The sequence below is a fragment of the Magallana gigas genome, chromosome 8 (assembly GCF_963853765.1).
Source record: "Magallana gigas chromosome 8, xbMagGiga1.1, whole genome shotgun sequence".
NCBI classification, from domain to species: domain Eukaryota; kingdom Metazoa; phylum Mollusca; class Bivalvia; order Ostreida; family Ostreidae; genus Magallana; species Magallana gigas.
The window spans coordinates 39184600-39204128 of record NC_088860.1 but is presented as its reverse complement, the minus strand read 5'-3'; the positions used below and the strand labels follow the sequence as shown (position 1 = coordinate 39204128).

General features: G+C 35.1%; 2 protein-coding genes across 2 annotated transcripts; both read right to left on the bottom strand.

Annotated features, from left to right (window-relative positions):
• Positions 1–6349: 6349 nt before the first annotated feature.
• LOC105343109 (COP9 signalosome complex subunit 6) lies at positions 6350–11447 on the bottom strand. Its single transcript, XM_011450310.4, has 10 exons — positions 11203–11447; positions 9766–9897; positions 9372–9460; positions 9113–9175; positions 8747–8794; positions 8329–8443; positions 7884–7976; positions 7589–7689; positions 7062–7130; positions 6350–6605 (listed from the first exon to the last, which is right to left on the bottom strand). The coding sequence occupies exons 1-10, from the start codon at positions 11357–11359 to the stop codon at positions 6534–6536; spliced, it is 939 nt and encodes a 312-aa protein (XP_011448612.1). The 5' UTR covers positions 11360–11447; the 3' UTR covers positions 6350–6533.
• Positions 11448–13823: 2376 nt separating this feature from the next.
• On the bottom strand, positions 13824–15479 carry LOC117689955 (tripartite motif-containing protein 2-like). The gene has a single exon (XM_034472518.2). The coding sequence runs from the start codon at positions 15477–15479 to the stop codon at positions 13824–13826; it is 1656 nt and encodes a 551-aa protein (XP_034328409.2).
• Positions 15480–19529: the final 4050 nt, after the last annotated feature.

The window sequence follows — 19529 nt, the reverse complement described above, 5'->3', positions numbered from 1 at the left end:
ATGCTACGACAACCAAAAAACAGCAGAAACCAAAATGGCGTTTATCTTTGGTTGTTATACATCCTTCACGTCAACTGTCAATGCAGCATCTAAACAAAATTGATTGATTAATCAACGACCGTCAACGCGCTAAACCTGTTAATCCCGTTTCGTAGATAAATTTTACAAACTTGCACTGAACGCGCTCGAAAGGTTTTCAGATGTCATTCACTGGAACACCACTGGTCCCACTCGCGATAAGTTTCATTTCTCTAAACAATGGAATTCTCTCCCAAACACAGTCTCTTCGTACCCGAGAATGGATTAGTAGCAACTGACGGGCTCATTTCTGATATTCTAGTCCAAATTTCTTCAAAGGTGTTCGGGTCAAGTTCTTCGGGTATAGGATTGTGTTGAAGAGAGAATAAAAAAAGAGAAAGTCTGAAATAGTTCTATTTCTGTTCCGTTTCTTGATTGAGAAGGAAACAATAATATTAGTTTAGAAATTAGACTACACATAACAAAAATCACTCTAAGGCTTTAAATCCAATTGCGCACTTTGGGTTTTGTTCCATTTTCTGTCGGAAAAATTCCAGTCGTTTTGAAATTCCCTTTTTGCATTCTAGCCATTTCTTTTACTTGACATCCCTTTACTCATTTAAAATCCGGGAACTAATAACAGCCAGTTCCTTCAAGAAAAAAAGAAAAGAAAGATTTCCTCTAGCCACTTGACGCTTTACTGCGTTTTAACCACTTCATTCTTGATGCAATCTCTTCCAAAATTTCATCCTTCGGATTGAACAAGTATGAATTTATCTTTTTCACCATCAAATATCTCACTTCTCTCTATCTTTATCCAAAATCTTCTCTTTTTTTTTGTTGTCTTCTTTCTCTCACGGCATCTCCTATAGATTCCGCATTTCCAATTTTTGTTAAGGTATATCTATCTCGAATTAATGGTTGTTTAGGTAGAATATAGTGCGTTGCGCCAGATACTGAGGCGCTATGAAAAAATCACGCATTCACGAAGGAATAACTTTCGGATGTAGGTGTCAATTAATCAGGTAGAATTATCAGAGTTTTGATGGCCGTGTTTAGCTCTTTATGCTTTCCCCGTAAGTGAGGGTTATCATTCGGGGTTACCGTACAACAATGGCAGTGGGTGAAGACCAAGGCGGTGCCGATGGGAAATGTAAAGGTGCATAAACTGAATGAGGGGGATTTAACATGAGCAGAGGGGGGAGGGGGATCGGTTAGGGGACTCTCTTGAAAGCTAGTAAATTAACCAAAGAGACCCTCAAGTGGGGAAAATTTCTAGATGCTTTTTAGTAGGCCCGGCATATTTTAGAATTTCCGGGAAGGCTGATATCAAATGCAGGAGGAATACATCACATGCGCGGATCCGGAGGGAGGGTCGGAGGGGTCCCGACCTAAGCCCCCCCCCCCCCCCCCGGGAAAGTTAATATCTATTAAAATTACATAGTAAATTTATCGCAAATATGCCTCGGACCCCCCTCCCCACTGGCAAACACAATTAATCAATTAATTATCCTTCGCCCCCCCCCCCCCCCCTTCTGGAAAAAAAATTCTCGATCCGCGCATGCATCAAATTGGCACGTTTATAAGCAGTCGGAATTAGGGCATTCGGCACACCTCGGCAGATTCGTACCTCATCTAATGATGTAGGATACCGGAATCGGCCGAGGTGCGCCGAATGGGAATTAGGGTATATTGAACGCAGTAGGGGTGGTAAGAGAGCTTTCATCAAGGAATGGTCAATTGTACCAACCTTTCTCCCTCCTCAACAAAAAATCAGAACGGGAATAGGCTTATAATTTCGAAACGTGTAAAGTAGGTAGTCTACATAATTAGGCACATTACCTGCATGACCTTGCTGGAATCAAATTGAGGTTAGAAAAATTAGGGGTATAGTTGGGGTATAAGAGTGTGTTAAAACCCCCAAAATATACTATTTTTTTTAATGCTAGTAATTGAATTTGGTGAAAGTGATATCATTATGATTGATGTTAGTTATGGAGGTGGATTTGGTTTGAGTGGGACTAGCACTTTCTATTAAGAAAGTTTAAAGAAAATAAACTTTTATTGAATTTTATATTTCTCGACTGCAGCTGGTTTGCAAAAGAATTTAAAGTGACATTACAATCTGGAGGATCTATGTCCTTAAAGGAATTTGGATTTGATATAAAAGATATGCGCATGAGGTGGGGTGGGTGGGTATTTTTAAGAAAAATTAAAATGTTTATCAGTAATTTTTTTTAATGAAAAAAAACCACTTGGCTTTTCACAGGGTACTTCAGCTTTATACATTATTGAACGCATCGTACAGATGCCAACAAGATATGATATTCCTAATATATAAAATATTAATATGTATACATGTAAGTTGTTGAACCTGTCTACAAATCGTAGTAAAATATGTATAGTTTGCTTAGTCATAGGCGTTCGGCCATTCACCGAGAGAACTCTGGTTCAAATCCTGCTGCAAATAGATGGTTGTTGGGTGAACATAGCACTTGGATTACATATACTGTGATTATTATTCGTTGTCTTACTCCATCCATATGAAATTGGGTATACATTGTACCAGTTTAGGCTAAGTATGGGCCTGAAGTAACGACTTGTCAAAGTTAATGCTGACATAACATGCCTCGGACATGGTATTTTCAAATTACATACGCCAAACCCTGACCAAAAATGATTGATTTAATAAGATGATATTTGTTACAAATGATACTTACATTATTTTATATGGGTAAAAGCAAATTCTTTGGGCTTCATTTTGATAGCGGATGTTTAAATATATAAGTAGTCTGCGATAAGCGAACGTTCCTTTGAAGAAGAAAAAAGAAGTACCGTTTTTCCGGTACCGGACACCACGTCGAAAGATAATTCATTGAATGAGTCAACTCATCGAATGCGTCAACTCATCGAGTGCGTCAAGTTATCGAATGCGTTAACTCACCGAAAGTCAACAGATTTTTTTTTCGACGAGTGTCTTTTGATGAATTGTCATAGACCCCCCCCCTTTTTATTTATTTCAAAAACTCTTCAATTCGTACTTCCTTGTTGAAATCTTTTTTCATGCACTTTGAATATATACATGTACATGTCAGCTATACCGTTTGAACACCGTCAGAAACCAAATCAATTTTGTCCTAATATAAATTAAGTTACACGACTGCCTAGAGAAGACATTTTTGGGGTGAGGGGTTAAAATGGCCATCAATTAATTTTCTTAAAATTCTTAAGATTATTTGGCTTTACATGCAAACCAAATGACGGTGGGACAGAACCCCCCCCCCCCCCCCTTATTCCAAGGACCCTAAATTCAATATCAAACCGTTACTTTTAAACATCAACTTTGTGATAATATCTGTTATTAATGATGGAGTTTTTTGATCATTTTCCCTGTGATACGTCGATTAAAGAAAAATGATCACATTCATTTCTTAAATCATACAATTGCGTAACATGATTGAACGATCGCAACTACTGCCTGAAACAGTAATTAATTACCCAATCAGCCACTTATCAAAGAGATGCCCATATCTACTATATACGTGACTACGTAATCAGAAATATAAAGGGTTATATATCGAGACTACTCATAACAAAGCATCAATGGATAATAATAAGATTGCGATGAAAAAAAGTTAGAGTTAATCTCTCCTGGCGTTTTGAGTCCGACATAATTTGTAATGATCCATGTAGACTGAATTTTGATTTTTTGTAGGATATATGCATACACTGTGAATCTTCGAATTTGTAGATAAGACATTTTGCCATAACATTTTATTAATTTTTTGAAAACTGTTTGATGAACTAACAGGTCATGGTTACGATGGCGATGATGATAATTAAGATGAAGATGATAATGTGTACAAATATTAGAGATGCGAGCGATGAACTAACAAGTTCATGAGATTTACGACTGATAGAAATCAAAATATATACCAAATATTTGACGGTGCAAAGTTGAGCATTTTAGATGACTTTAATGCCTTAAAGCGCATTAATTCATGTAAAAACGTTCTGAAATAGTAATGATTTGGAAGTTTGTAGAATAGGACTGGACAAAGGGGGTCTTTACTGATTGAGGACTCAGTAGGCCTAATGAGTTCACACAGTAAGAATATAGGAGGCGCTAAACCCGACATTGATGACGCGAATTATCAGGTGGGTATATATATACATGCTAATCACACGGCGATACAATTCTTTGTTAAAAACGACATGATATATGATGTTGGTAATTGTAAATGAAAAATTCTCCCATGACGTGAATCAGTAGTATATAAGTTTGTTTTTCCTAAACCACGAGTTTAATATGGAGAAATGAACGTTTTGAAGTAAAATTATACTTTGATTCTTTAATTCCTACAGATAGAAGATATACCTCTGCACCTCGGGAGATAGATAAACTTCGGTTAACGAGATAATCTTTGCATACTTGGACTTAATTTTAAAAAAAAATTACACATCTCGAATATTACTTGAATTTCACTATTTCACACTTTCATGGCAACAAAAAACTTTAACGATTCGGATCGGACGCGTATGAAAACAAAAAATGCATGACTTGATGTTATTAATGTTCCGAGAAATCTTTAAACCCGCAAACTTGAGCCCCGAACATCTAACCCCGCGGCCCAACCGCCGTGGGGTCGTTGATTTTTTCCCTTGGATATATTAATTTTTTATTCGTTTTTTGTGTTATCTTCGCTGTAGAGAAGATATAAAATCCGTTTTTTGCCGGTGGTAATGATTCGCGTCAGGAGACTGAAGTATCTTTACCACCGAGCGGACCACTTCAACTTTTATGTTTTCAGATGCCCGGGTTTTAGAACAGGTGTCGAATAGAAGGATCAGGTGTGTTAGAAAGGAGTCGAGAATCTTGAAGGGAACCACTTTACAACTTGAACATGTAGTGTGAAACATTTGTGTGTAGTCTGGATACAGGCATAAAACTTGTCAATCAGGGCATAGTTGGTTATGAGAGAGAGAGAGAGAGAGAGAGAGAGAGAGAGAGAGAGAGAGAGAGAGAGAGAGAGAGAGAGAGAGAGACTGGTTTGCACAGCTAGTTGAATGATGGACTATACAATTTTGAATTTCTCAGCACATATATTTATCTTGGCAATGTCATTATAATCAAACTGACTTTGTATCACTTTTTTAGAAGTTCATATTTCATTGAAACCACACACGTTCATAAAGTGGGTGAAAAAACGTATCTTTTTTGAAAACCTTTTTTTTTTTCAACCCTAAAAATTCCATTTCCAACAGTTTATTTGCAGAGGGCTTGAAGTGAAAATATCATTAAAAAAAACACCTTTTGACGATTTAATTTTCCTACTGAGAAGTGAAGAGCGTTCTTAATTCCTGTGTAAATCTAGTCGACAGCTTGAAATACGAGTCCATAATTCAACAAACGAACTACCAATGAATTTCTAACGGCCCTCCATTAACCAGTTGACAGGTAAACGCGCAAACGGGCCTATCTTATTCAATTATAGGCAGGAGCCCTTGACGGGCTTGGGATCGGACGAAACTTTGGTTGATACCAGATTAATGGCAACTCAAGGACTCTTATCAACTTGTACGGTGCTGTTATGTAATTATCATTCCTTTTTTTAACTCCTGTTTTGGCAGGGGGATTCCCTAAATCGGCTTATACTAGTATTCTAATTTGTCAACTTGGTAGAAGGGTCTTGGATGGGAAAGCAAAAAAAGTGTAATTAAAATTGTACTGGCTTCAAGTCTGTGAGTACTCGCATTCATGTACCCCCCCTCCGGATCTGGGGGGGGGGGGGGACTCGGGGTCTGACCCCTCCTTCTCCCCCCCCCCCTGAAAAAAACCCCAAATAAATCAAAATCAGCAATCCACGAAAATAAGTATCCGATAATATAATTGACTTCAAGATCGCAAAAAGTTCTCATTCTACGAACAAATGACAAGAGAAAAACTTCCATCAAACATTAACGAACACTCAAGTTTAAGGTTAAAGTTATCACATCTTGTAGGCAAGATATTGGCTATATACTATTGTAGGCAAGATATTGGCTATATACTATTGTAGGCAAGATATTGGCTATATACTATTTAAGGATGGATGATGAAACTTGTTACATAGGTTGCCAACGCAAGGTTAACGTGGGTGATGTATTTTTCAGCAATGTCGCTACCTTCGTATCCCACATGAATCACCAAAAAGAGCATTTTATTGTTCAAATGTACTAAATCCCATCGGTAGAACTTTTGTGCAATTAAACTTCAACCATCTGACAGGTGTATATAATTTATATCAATGCTAAATTCATCTATCACTTAATAAAAACATTAAATAACATGTAATGTTAATATATTTAATAAAAGTCTCACTGGCACATGCCACACCCACTCACACTTTCTCTCTCTCTTTCTCTCCATAGCACTTCACATACAATGTACATTGTACACAGCCTCTTTATGAGTTAATTATAATTGAAGCCGTTAATTAAACTGGTTCATCAGCCTTAAAACTGGTATCCAGTCCTCAGAAAAACAGCCCCCTCATTCTCCGTCCCATTCCCTGTCTGTCGTACATCACATTGAATTTGTTCACAAACTGAAACAGAGGAAATACGTATGTGAGAAAGGAAATTATGCACATGTAAGAGCTGATTGATTGTACAAATTAAACCCAACGAATATATACTTCGTCATGTTGAAAACATCAATCTAAACTAACAAACATTTCCAGCCATCTCTTTTAGGAAGAAAAATGATATTAGACACTTCAGAAAGTTTTTGTTACATTTACTACATATTTTCTATGCTTAATGCAAATACATTTTAACCATTTTTGTCTATTTGGCCAATAGCCAAAATGCTTCAAATGTATTTGCATGAAGCAAGATATACCGGTAAGTAAAATCACCTTCTCATCTTCATTTTTTTACTGGTAATACAAATCTGAGAACCGTCACTCAATTTGAAGAAGAATCCAATGAGACTGAGTCAGTTTCATATGTTATAAAGTGATCCTTTGAAAAATTTAATTACAGAAGATTTGTGCACAGACCTGATTGATTGTGTTACATCCCTTGGTTATTGTCCCCAGGTACGCCATCAGACAGACATCATTACATTGCTAGAAAATAAACAGGTTTGTCTATCATTAAATCAAAAAGAGGCTACAAGAATGACAGAGTTACTGTTCTTGTTTTAATCTTCAATTTACAAGCAGACTCAATACACAATAGGATAAATTGAGTTTCTCTTTTAAAAATTTATTTCCCAGCTAAAAGACTTGCTAACGCTCTTAATTATTCTATATGAATTTTTTGCTGTTTTTTTAATTCAAGGAAAAAATTATCAAATTAGAAAAAATTTGTGAAAATGAATATAATTCTTGAATTTTTCTGCCAAAGGGGAAGACCTAAATAACATGTACCACGTTTTGATTCAGAATTAAAAAAGACAATTGTTTTTCTTTTAAATTTGGCAATAAAATAAATCTATATAGCAGAACTATTTGGGGAGAGGGGCTCCTCAAAAACAAACATTAGTTTGTTTTATCCACATGTGAGATCCATGTGTGTGACTTACATTATAGAAATCCTCTTTAAACTTTGGTGTGTTGAGGACAGGTAATCTGTAACAGAGACTGTAGGCCTCGCGCAGAATGTCATGGTTCTTGGGAACCTCACCTGAAAGGTGCCACAAACATTGTAAGGTCTTTCAGTCAATCTCATTGTTTCATCAAATAATTAAAAATGTTAAAAATACAAGAACATGAATAAAAAGAAAGTGAAATGTACAAAATTTCTTTGATAAGACAAATAAAATAAAATCATTTATCAATGGTTGCTGTTTAAAAAATAGAGTTATTGTTCTTACTTACCAGACTGCACTGCTTTAATGTACTCCAGAATTAACTTCACCCGACTGTGTAACATTTTGATTGAACTGTGCTGTGCTATCAAGTGCTCAGCAACTGTGAGAAAATAAGATTACAGTACATAGCTAACCAATGTAGTATCTCTATGTAATTATAGAAATCTAAACTGTTTCATGATTATGTGTCTGGTCTATAAATGGGGAATAAAATCTGTGCCTTTGGTTGTGTTTTTCTATAATTTTGTTTGTCCTCCATACGAGTGCTTCAGGTGTCGCACTCATGAAATTTTTAAACCTATTTCTTCATTACTATGGTGTTTGATTTAATACAAAACTGGTACATTTACTGGTAAACATGGCATTTGAAACAGGAAAAACTTGTGCCCAAAATTTACTGAAAGCCCCTGTTGTAAAACATTGACTGTAACGATATATGAAATGAAGGTTACCTGAGGAGCCCTCTCCTGCGTCCGAGGTGGACATACGTGCCACGTGATCCACTCCTATCCTCTCAGCTTCCTCTGTAGCCAGTGTGTACTGTAACTCCACAAACAACATGGTGGCCTGACAAAAAAAAAACAAGACTCCAGTAAAATGGAAAATAACACATTTTGGGTACCCACAATCAAGATGTTTCATTAAAATCATTTTCTGAGGAGAGTCACTGTATACAGGGAAAGATCTGCCCTGTTTTATGTTCGCCATGTTCATCATCATTACCAGTCCCGTGAGAAGGCAAATTTAGGATGGGTGTGAGCGAATACCAATGTCTCAAACTATCTCTTTTTAAACAAAAATGTGTCTAGGAGAATTCAAGACGGGGCAAAAACAACCCTGTGTACATTATACAATGAATGGAGGACTCACCTCGTTGTTGACCAGGTCAATCACCGACTCAAAAATTGTAACAGGGAGCTGTAAAAAAAATAAGTCAATAGTAAAATAACTGTCTTAAAGTATATAACATTCCTTGGCCACTTGGAACCAGCCGGACAAAGTTAAAAGTAATCAAGAGCGATGCTGGTACATTCATTATGTCTGACTGCTAGGGTAAAACTCTAAAAGATGAAATGATAGGTGTACACATATAACCCTGTCAAAATCCAAATAAGGTGACCCTAAATCGTTTCAACTCTGAATGGTTTAGTCACTGTAAAATGTGTTATTGTAATTTGTTCTTGAGTAATTTATGTTTTAAAATCATTTATTGAATAGACAGAAAGTTCTACTTACATCAGATTGTCTGGCCAAAGGATTCAATCTCACAAAAATTGGACTCTCGTTAATTTGACAGATCTGAAAATTAGGAAAATGAGAAATCAGACATAAGGTAGAGAACTACAAGAGAGAGAGAGAGAGAGAGAGAGAGAGAGAGAGAGAGAGAGAGAGAGAGAGAGATTACATGTCAGATATAACTAGCAATTTACATCAAATAACTTCATTCATAACAGTAATAATTTTTATATAGTTGCTGTTTCTAGTGACCTCTCACCTGTTTGTGGATTTTTATGTCAGAGGAAGTGGGCGTGTCCCCTGTAGAGTACCATCCCAGGAAATCCAGGTCACTAAACACCTGTTTAACTGTAAAACAAAGATCTTTCACTTTCAAAACATACCATACTCTGCTAATTAAAGATCTTATAAGCGTCACATATGATATACTTGTAGGTAGATTTGACCTACTGTACTCAATTATTTCTACTTGTTGATATATACTGATGAAAGGATGTTCAGTAGCTTAATGGTACAATTTCATATATGGTGTACTTATTTCTATTAAATATTTACTCAATTAATATTAACATTATTGACTTGTACATGTATACTGATTAATGTATGGCCCTGGATGAACTGATTTACTAATATTTAATAAACTTGTAACCTACACTGCTCTTCCTTTGTATTATAATACTCCATGTTGACAATTATCTCCCCTTCAATGAGATCAAACAGCAGTTCGAATGAGTTCATCACCTCAATTTTTCTGCCTTTCTGTTTACCAATCACTGCTCCCAAAACTGCAATAAAAGTATAAGTACTTTAGTGTTACTATTACATGTGCATTACATGTTTGAAACAAAATGAGCTAAAGGGGGTATATTATCGTATAAAGTATAATGGGGGAAAAGGGTTCTGTCAATCTGTCATTGATTCCTGGGAACCTCACTTCAAACTCTCAAAACTCTGGTATAAATGACAATGATTTAGTAAAACAATCTCTGCTCTGCTTCAGGAAAAGCCATTTGAAAATCTGGGATAATGATAATTAATATGAATTGATGACCAGATTAAACTCAGAGTGTAAAAGACTTCTTCATGGTGTGGTACTACTCTTTTGAAGGGCAAATGACATTATTTGGTAAAATATGATGTAAAGGAAACTGTTCATTTACCTCATTTAGAACCATTTTAACCAAACCTTGGACTTTCAGTAAGATGTAACTAGTAACTAATTTTTTGCATCGAAACAAGTTAAAAATGACACTGGTGAAATATACACAGATGCGTATTTTTAGCTCATAAGCCAGGCAATTCTTGTTGATTTCAAAGAGCCATGGCTGAATGGCCTACAATAAAAGAAGACAGGCCTATGTCAAATTGTTGTTGAACATAACTTTCCAAAGTCCAAGCTCGTGTTAAAATTGTCTACCTTCTAAAACTATGGCAAAGCATATCAATTTGCCCTACAAGAGAGCAGAGCCTGGTTATCGGGGTCTATGGTTGGTGAAAATTAAATAAATTTCTCAACACACTGATAATTACTAAACTGATTTAATATTCCAAGTGTTCACCCAGTAAAATGTTTTTACACAGACACCTGACGTTATATATTTTTCTCACAAAATATAGTTACCCTTTACCTAATAATACACAAGGTACACATCGCTGCCATCTTAATTTGATTATATATTAAAAACTGTCAGAGCAGCTGGAATTTTTGCTTGAAACTCATCGATAAAAATTAGTTGCGACCCTCTCAGTCTTCCCATCATGCCATGGGTACTTCAACATTTAACAGATATAATTTAAATTGCCACCCTAAGATGGAATCAATGGCATCTTTTTAGATCCCTTCTTTGCTATTACACTATCTATCTCCCCTATTTTTGCTCATATTTTGACATTGTTTTAAAAACGAGTGAATTGGTCGATCGGTTCATACCTGGAGAAGAACATAGCAGTGAATATGAAGGTATATACAGACTTCAGAGTTAAAATAAGACACATGACGCAAATTAGAAATAACCTTTAACCAGGGACATATATATTTCCCTGTTTCAACAAATTAACTGTCACATTGCATTAAGAAGATATACAAGTACCTTGGGTTGGTTTGCCTTCCTGAGCCCTCACTCGCGTCCAGTGCTCAGAAATGTTCATAATGACCAGGGGATGAAGTGAAACAGACACACTGCCTGGACAAGATGTTGACGCCATCACACCCCCACCAGGGCCGTCCACTTCCATTTTACCGGCCATTTCTTTTCTCAAGAAATGACAGTTAGTAAATTTCTGTAAAATACCCACAATCGGTGAATCCACTTGTGTTAGTATGTATTTTCATCATTCCGAGCCCGATCGTTTTAAAGGAGAGAGAGAGAGAGAGAGAGAGAGAGAGAGAGAGAGAGAGATTACATGTCAGAATGTCAATGCGTGTGTTGTTTTAGGCGACAAATGTTGATATTTCATGGGGAGAAAATTGGATTTCTAGCTGTGATCACCACAACCTTAATCACGCTGCGTAACGCACAGTACACATATACATGTATTGGTTTACTCTCACTTTCTCTCCATTTTTGTTGCTGTTTTTTTTAAAAGGCAGATCTCAACATAACCAATTAGCATTTGTATGCGCATACACACTCCCTAATCTGATTTTCAGTTACTTGTACATCTACATGTATCTGCCTCATAGTTTTTCTAAATTCAATTTAAGAAAAGCATATTGTTTTTAAGAGTGAGCAACTACGTATATGCGTTTAAATTTAATACATTTATGTCAGATGTCTGTTGAGGTAATATTTACACTGAAGGTATAGTAATGATTGCTTTAAAAAACTGATATGCCATTCAAATCGCTCGAGATAAAGTGAAAACACTCATGGAATTACATAAAATACAATGTATAAATGCATAGACCCCCAAAACTTTAATGTATGGACTGTTTTCGGCTTTTTCATATTCTGAATTGGGAAAGCATACATGAATGTCTTTTACCCTTTTTCCTCAATGAAATCATAGAAATTATATAAAGATCCACCAAAACATATCCGGGTCACAACGTGACCTATAACCAGTAAACACGGAGGGGGTGCGGAGGGGGGGGGGGTTAGTTACGGATTTCGAAACGCGGCCTTCAAATGCGAGGAAATTTTAAAATTATTATCTTTGCTACAGCAATTGAGATACAGCTAGTGCTACATGTATATATATAAATGTTGGACGGAACACAGTAGTCATCTGACTATCTGTTAGGCGTTTTCTATCTTGATTTGAAATACATGTACACTTCAGCAATATTTGACAACCGTTCGACATATACAAATTTGGCCAATTTTTATTCATCTTAATTAATAAATTATTCTTCTCAAATAGGGAGGGGGGGGGGGGCTTTCAGTGGAGACAGGGGCATTGCAATTGAATTTCGTTACACATGCAGCCTTAAATGTGAACAGCCATGTTTTTCGTAGCTTTACGTCTATTTCCGTTTTCTTATAACTATATGAACTGTAATGTTAATATGTTGTTCAGTTAACTGGAACATTTTAAATATACATGGTTATCTTTGCAACAATATGTATTTTTGGTTACTGCTTCCCATTTCTGTTAAAAAAAATAAAAAAGAAAGAAAAGTACGGATGAAAAAGATAAATTGCATGAAAACTATTTCCAGTATAAACCCGCTTCAAAATGAATAAAAGTTATGAATCAATATAATTGCTTGAACAACTAAAGATTGCTTCAGGTGTAAAAAAGGTTTGCAGCATCAGATATGACAAAAATTAGAGAGACAATTTATTTAGAAATAATGACGTGGATTGGAATTCGTACTCCTCTCTGTCAGCACCGGCTTCTTTTTTCGGGGGGGGGGGGGGGGGGGGGGGGGTCCCAGGGGGATTTCGTTTGCCTGGGGAAGGGAGGGGGGCTAATGTGAATTTAAGATTCCGAATTTTCCAATGAAATTTTCCGACTCCCTCTGGATCCGAGCTTGCACAAATAAGTTTATTTCCAATGCCAAATGAACAAAAAGCAATTCTAGTAAATGGTTTCCGGAGGCTTCCAATTGGCATTTGAGTCAGTCTTGATGAAAGATATACACATTTATAGATGGTATGAGCTCATGGTATGGTATAATCTGTAAGGGGAATTAACTCTAAACTTTATATTTTAACTGCATTTGTAGATTGAAAAATAAGTCATTTCCATTATCAAAATTGCAGCAGCATTTTGAGCTGATGCAGCGATGCCTGAGAAATTACATATCATTGCGTTTGGCCTTACATGTTTATTCATCTTTATTTGATATTTAAAACAATAAAAAAGCTCCCACGTGCATTGTTTTCATAACATAAACATATTTGCTTTCCAAGCAAGTAATGATAAATACTGTTCACAATATCTTTAATTACATTATTTGAAATATATAAACACAGCCAGTTTTAATTAACAATTTGTATTTACATTATAAATTATTCAAACATGGATACTTGAATGACATGCGATCAATTGTCTTTATTTGTTTGACAGTCTGTTTTCATTTAACATATATATAATTGGTCAGTCAGTTTTAAGGAAAACATAATTCAATAACACAATGTGTTTTCTTCTCTTATAATCCCAATGAAGAGGTGTAATATGAACAGATTATATTTTATACACACAGTATTTAATATATATACTTTGTAATATTTGTTTACATGTAACTCATACAGTTCTATGTGATTTACATGTAATATTGTATTTTCTTCACTTTACCCGTAACATACTCGGCCACAAAGAGGTTGTCTCTGGAGTCCACACATAAACCCCATGGATACTGTAAATGACAGTTGTCAATGTTGCGGAGGAACTGTCCGTCCTGATCCAGGATGTGGACACAGTTGTTGTTCCAGTCTGCTGTCAGGATCCGACCCTGGCTGTCTGTTGTGATGCTGAATGGATTAAATGGTCTCTTGGTAGTAGAGGGAGGACCAGTGTAGGTAAACCGGAGTTTCCCGGCCTGATTGACCACCACTACTGCACGGGCTTTATAGTCTGACACACATATATCTAGGTTCCTGTTCTCACTGATATCTCCTCCAGATGAATAGAGAGGTTGTCCTTTGTCATTGAACTGAAAACTTTGTTTCTCTGTGGAGCCAGAGTAACGCACAACTTTTGTTTGTTCATCATCACTGTCCATGACAACCAGGAGGTCACCAGAGGAGGTACTACAGACACCGCGAGGTCTCCACCCCTGAAGTCTGATCACTGTCTGTATCTGTGAATTCTTCACTATGTTCACAGAGCTATCTTTGGAATCAGTATAAACTAGATCCCCACTCCTTGTCACTGCTATATCCTGTGGAATGTTCCCTGACTTAGGTTGGATGGACCCCACTAGTTCTCCCTGCAGGTTGAAGAGTTTCATCATGTTGTCACTACCTTGTGTCCATACTTCTGTATCATTCAGACACGTCACACTGTATAGATATTTATACCCTGTGTCTATAGCTGTGATGACCCGGGGTTCATCCATCAGTGACCGGTCTGGGGGAGAGGACTCTGCTCCCTGGGGTGGCATGTTGTAGTCTTGTTTCTCTGTTGTAAAAGATAATGCTGACAGAGAACCAAACTGTTCCATCAGCTGATCTGTGTGGATTTCCTGAGGCCTAAACTTTGGTAAGGACACTTTCAGTTTAGGAGGCAATCTTCTGAATTCAGCATTCTTGGATTTGTACCCAGAGACAAGGCAGACATCTTTGGAGTTCTGTAATTTCTTCAGTTCAGCAACGGTCTGTGTGATTTCAGAAATGGTGTGTGTGATTTCATCTTCCTGTTTATTTATGATGACCAGGTGTTTGGATTCCATTTCCTCCACGTTAGATTTCAGGTTTGTGATAATGGTGTCTATTTCTCTGTGCCAGACTTCTCCTTGTTTGTCAATTGCTGTTGTCAATTTCCGGGAGTTATTACCCAGATCAGCTTTTTGCACTGGGATGTTGGATGCAATCTCTTTGTATTTAGCATAAATGGATTTCTCTAATTCTTGTAACTCTCTCTGTAAAACTGCTTTTTTGTTTTCAAAGATTTTAGAAATGTCAACTGGTTTATGTCCTAAATGTTCTCCAGAAATACATTGTACACAAATAGGAATGTCACATTGTTCACAGTGAAGTTCACATTGTTTGGTGGGGTGTTTTCTACATATGGGATAACTCAGAGTGGATGAATATTGTTTTAGCGACACCACTTTATGAACTTTCGAGGAATCAAATAAATGGTTCTCTACACAGTCTTTACACAGATGTATATGACAAACTTCACAGTACATGGGGGCCACAGAGTCCTGACACAGGGTGCAGCGTACAACATCCTGGGCACTGTTCCAGGGGTCCATGGTTAGGGAACCTCTTCACCTAATCCTGGGGGGGGGGGGGTATTAATCTAAAAAGTAAATTACATGTATTCTTTAAATTGTATTATCAAAATAGATAAATATTAGCCTAAAATGAGATAAATTCAAATATTATCACAAATAATTATATTTTTTAATGGACCATTTACTTAAACAAGTTTATTTTATGTCAACTGATTACAAAAAGTAAATTACAGCTTTCCAATGAAAAAAGTGTAAAGTGAAGCAGAACTTACACATTTTATCCCTCAATAAATTCCAAAAATTTACCATCCTACAACATGGCGGGCTCCAGGTGTTTATTGTTCCTGGACCGGCTACCTGTGCAAGAGATCACGTGATTGATTTAAATGTCGGGTAAAAACTTGTACTTTGACATAGTCAGATAAACTGTAGGACTAATCAGTGAAAAAAGTAGGTCACCTAGCTAGCATCATTGAAATGACATATTTTATCAATGGAAGTCAGTGTGTGTGTGTGTGTGTATATATATATATATATATATATATATATATATATATATATATATATATATATATATATATATATATATATATATATATATATATAATGTTACGTTAGCTATAAACTTTATTATTTTTCATAGCATGACTTGTAGCTTTAAATATATAATTAAAACAGTAAATATTTTATCATTTCATAACCATGAACTAATTCTCTTTGAAAAGGTGTAATGGCGCACACGTTCCTTTGAAAAAGAAGAGTGGATTAAATTGCCCCTACTTAAATTCTTCAGATACGTTTTTTTTATTACGGAGAGATAATTTTAGACATTGGATGAATTCGCCCGATGACGAGGGCGAAAGGGGCAAAAATAAAATGGGGGCGAATATTTACCTGTATATAGTATACTAGTATGTTTTATTCCAGTGTAGAAAAAATCATAATTGTACATTAACATGTAACTTCATTTTAATTAATTAAGGACATACAAAACCACGTATCAATTAATATTGAGGTATAGATAATAACCTTAAGAGGACTCAATAGTCGTAGTCAATTTTAGACCGTTTTTTCTTCTTTAAATGGACAGCTATATGCCTGTTAAAATGGGTGATCATAATCCTATATTGATTTATATGTAACTAAATGATTTCTCTGTATATTTACGATATTGAAATCGACGTTGATATTAATGGGTGAATTTTAATTCATACCTATATTGAATATAAATCATACCGCATTTTTAATTAGTCTATAATCACAAAGAACAATAACTTTTAAATGAATAAAAATTTAAAAATATTAAAAGTTTTTAATAAAACCTATTGTATAATACAAATGAAATGCACAATTATCTTTATGTTGAAATCTACTACATAATTTGAGAACAGTCTCAAAATAAAAAAAAAATGAAAAAAAAACTAAACCAAAACAAAGCAAAAACAAAATAATTATGCAATACATGTAGGTTTCGAATAATCATTTATTAGGATAATAGTATCAGAGTTCTAACAGTCCTTTCAGCCTTTAACAACATTGATCGACCTCTTGAAATATTTAGGCACAGAGAAGGAAAAAAAAATCAAGAAAATGCCTACGTTTAAGAGGGACCCAAAGACAAAAATGTACAAAACAATGAGGGAGTGACTAGCAAGTAAAATGTGGATTTTACTTAATTCAACAAGGACATGCATCACATGGTTGAGGTCTTTTCGTCAGCTTTTGAAAGAGAATAAATTAAGCTTGTGCAGCTTTATAAATACCACTGTCTTCTGATCCTATGCAGATGGAGAACAGAGTTAACCGTGCATGTAATTGAGAACAAATCGGGAGGTAAGTCACATTTTTATTAAAATTTACACTCTACAAATGTAGTATTATACTAGGTTTTATGTAAAAGAATTGTTGTAAATAAAATGTTTTGTAAAGTACATGCTATGTTAGATGTGAAACATGCAGTTAAAAGACATTTCCGTGAATCATGACAAAAACCAGATGAAAAAGTCATTAAAGTTAGAAATACATCATTTTAAATCCTTAAAAAAATTCTACACGAGTGTAAAAATAAGTAGTGGTCTAAAGGAAATGACTCAACGAAATAAATAACTGCAAAACAAAAATCCTTCATATAAACTTCTTCCCCTGTGGAAAAAACAACAAAGCTTTGGAATAAAACGACAGAAGAGAAAGGACTTTACCGAACTGGTAGCATTGGAAACTGAAAACGGAGCCTTGGAAGCTGGATAAGTTTCACCTAATATAAGCGGTAAATTTTCTAGGATCAGAATCTATATAACTGAATATTGCTGTGCCGGTGTAACGAAGAATTTTGACCCGGGTTGAAAATTGACCCGGGGGTCATTTTTCCACGTTGAATATTGAGACCAAAGGTGTTGAATAAAGACCCTAATCCGTTGAAAATTGACCCGCATCGTGGAATTTTGATCATGAAACCGGTTCAAAATTCAACAGCAAAGAAGCACAAAATAACGAATCAATATTATAACTTGAGTTTATTTAATTAAAAATTATCAGTTTTTATATATTTATTCTTTAGATTAACATGGTCACATGTTTCAACGGGGGGGGGGGGGGGGGATTAAAATGAGACTTAAATAATTATTTTTTGAATTTACATAGTATCCCTTTAAATATGTACATGTAATAACTATTTTATTCACAATAAACTTTTGTCGTATAATTGCTGTGTCTGATATCTATATATTTTTAAAGAAATATTTGTTTTCTAATAATATTAGTATACATGGTTACACGTTAAAATATTCAATTCAGTAAATCTCTTTTTTTTAATTTGCTGGAGAAGTGTACACATACAAATAATTTTAAAAAACTACAATACGTCATATTATTTAATTTTGGTTTTACGTTCACCCAGTAAATTGAAACTTTGATATTGTTCATTGTAAATTTTCTGAGTGGGTGTAAATAAAAAAAAGTAACAGTATGTCATATTGAGATTTTTGTGTTTGCACCCACTCAGTCACTGAATTTTGTATTCACGCCCATCCAGCCAATAACAGTTTACAAAATGATGATATGCTAACATGATTGTACTCTTTCATGAACAATGCTGTAGTAACTATATCTTGAAAGCCGATTTTTGGTGTTTTATTTGTTGCGTTAGAATAACTTTTGATGTAACTAAATATTATCAAATCGCTAATTTTTCTATATAGGCATTAACAATTCTGCTTCATGGAATCTGTAGCAAGTTAGCAACCTAATTTTTGTACAGGATGACAATAGAATTTTGCTTTAAAGTTTCTAAATTGCTTTGATCACAAACATTTATCATAAATACTAACAGTAATTGTTTTCGTCAGTAAATTGGTAAATTGCATTTTTTGATTAGTAATAAGTAGTAGAAGATCATACAGCAGCGTTGGAGTAGATGATTAACCTTCCTATCACAGCCACCTACATTATTAATTTAATTTAAACGTGTTAAATGTGTTATATTATGTGTATATAAGACATGAGGTACTTGAATATTAAATAATTATCTGAATATTTATCATATATGATTGTGTGACATATTGTTGGTAGACATGTTGACTCACACCTATATTAACAAACATATCACCTTCATTTATACCTGCAGAGATACAAACATAAGAATGAGATTTTCATGATCCAGCCCATTTGAAAAGAACAGTAAATAAAAGGGAACTGTATATTAAGTAAATATACAGGTATAATACTTAAATAGGTTTAAACAGTGTACCTTAAGAGAATCAAAAACGTTTTGGAGATCTAATATAAGTATAAACATGGGAAACAATTTTACAATTTTATCTATATGAAAAATCAGAACTACCATAAAGTATATAGTTCATATAAAATGGTACACTAACGTCAATAAGTTGTTTAAAAAGTCCGTCTTTTTGTTGACTGTATCTTGGATATCCAGGAAAAAAAAAATCACATTTCCTTCAGATTCAGACCCACAGTATAAACATCGACTCACATCAAATAAAAAAATCCTTAAATAAGTAAGCTTTACTTTAGCTTTATTCCGTAATTGACGTAAAATAATATATCCTATTG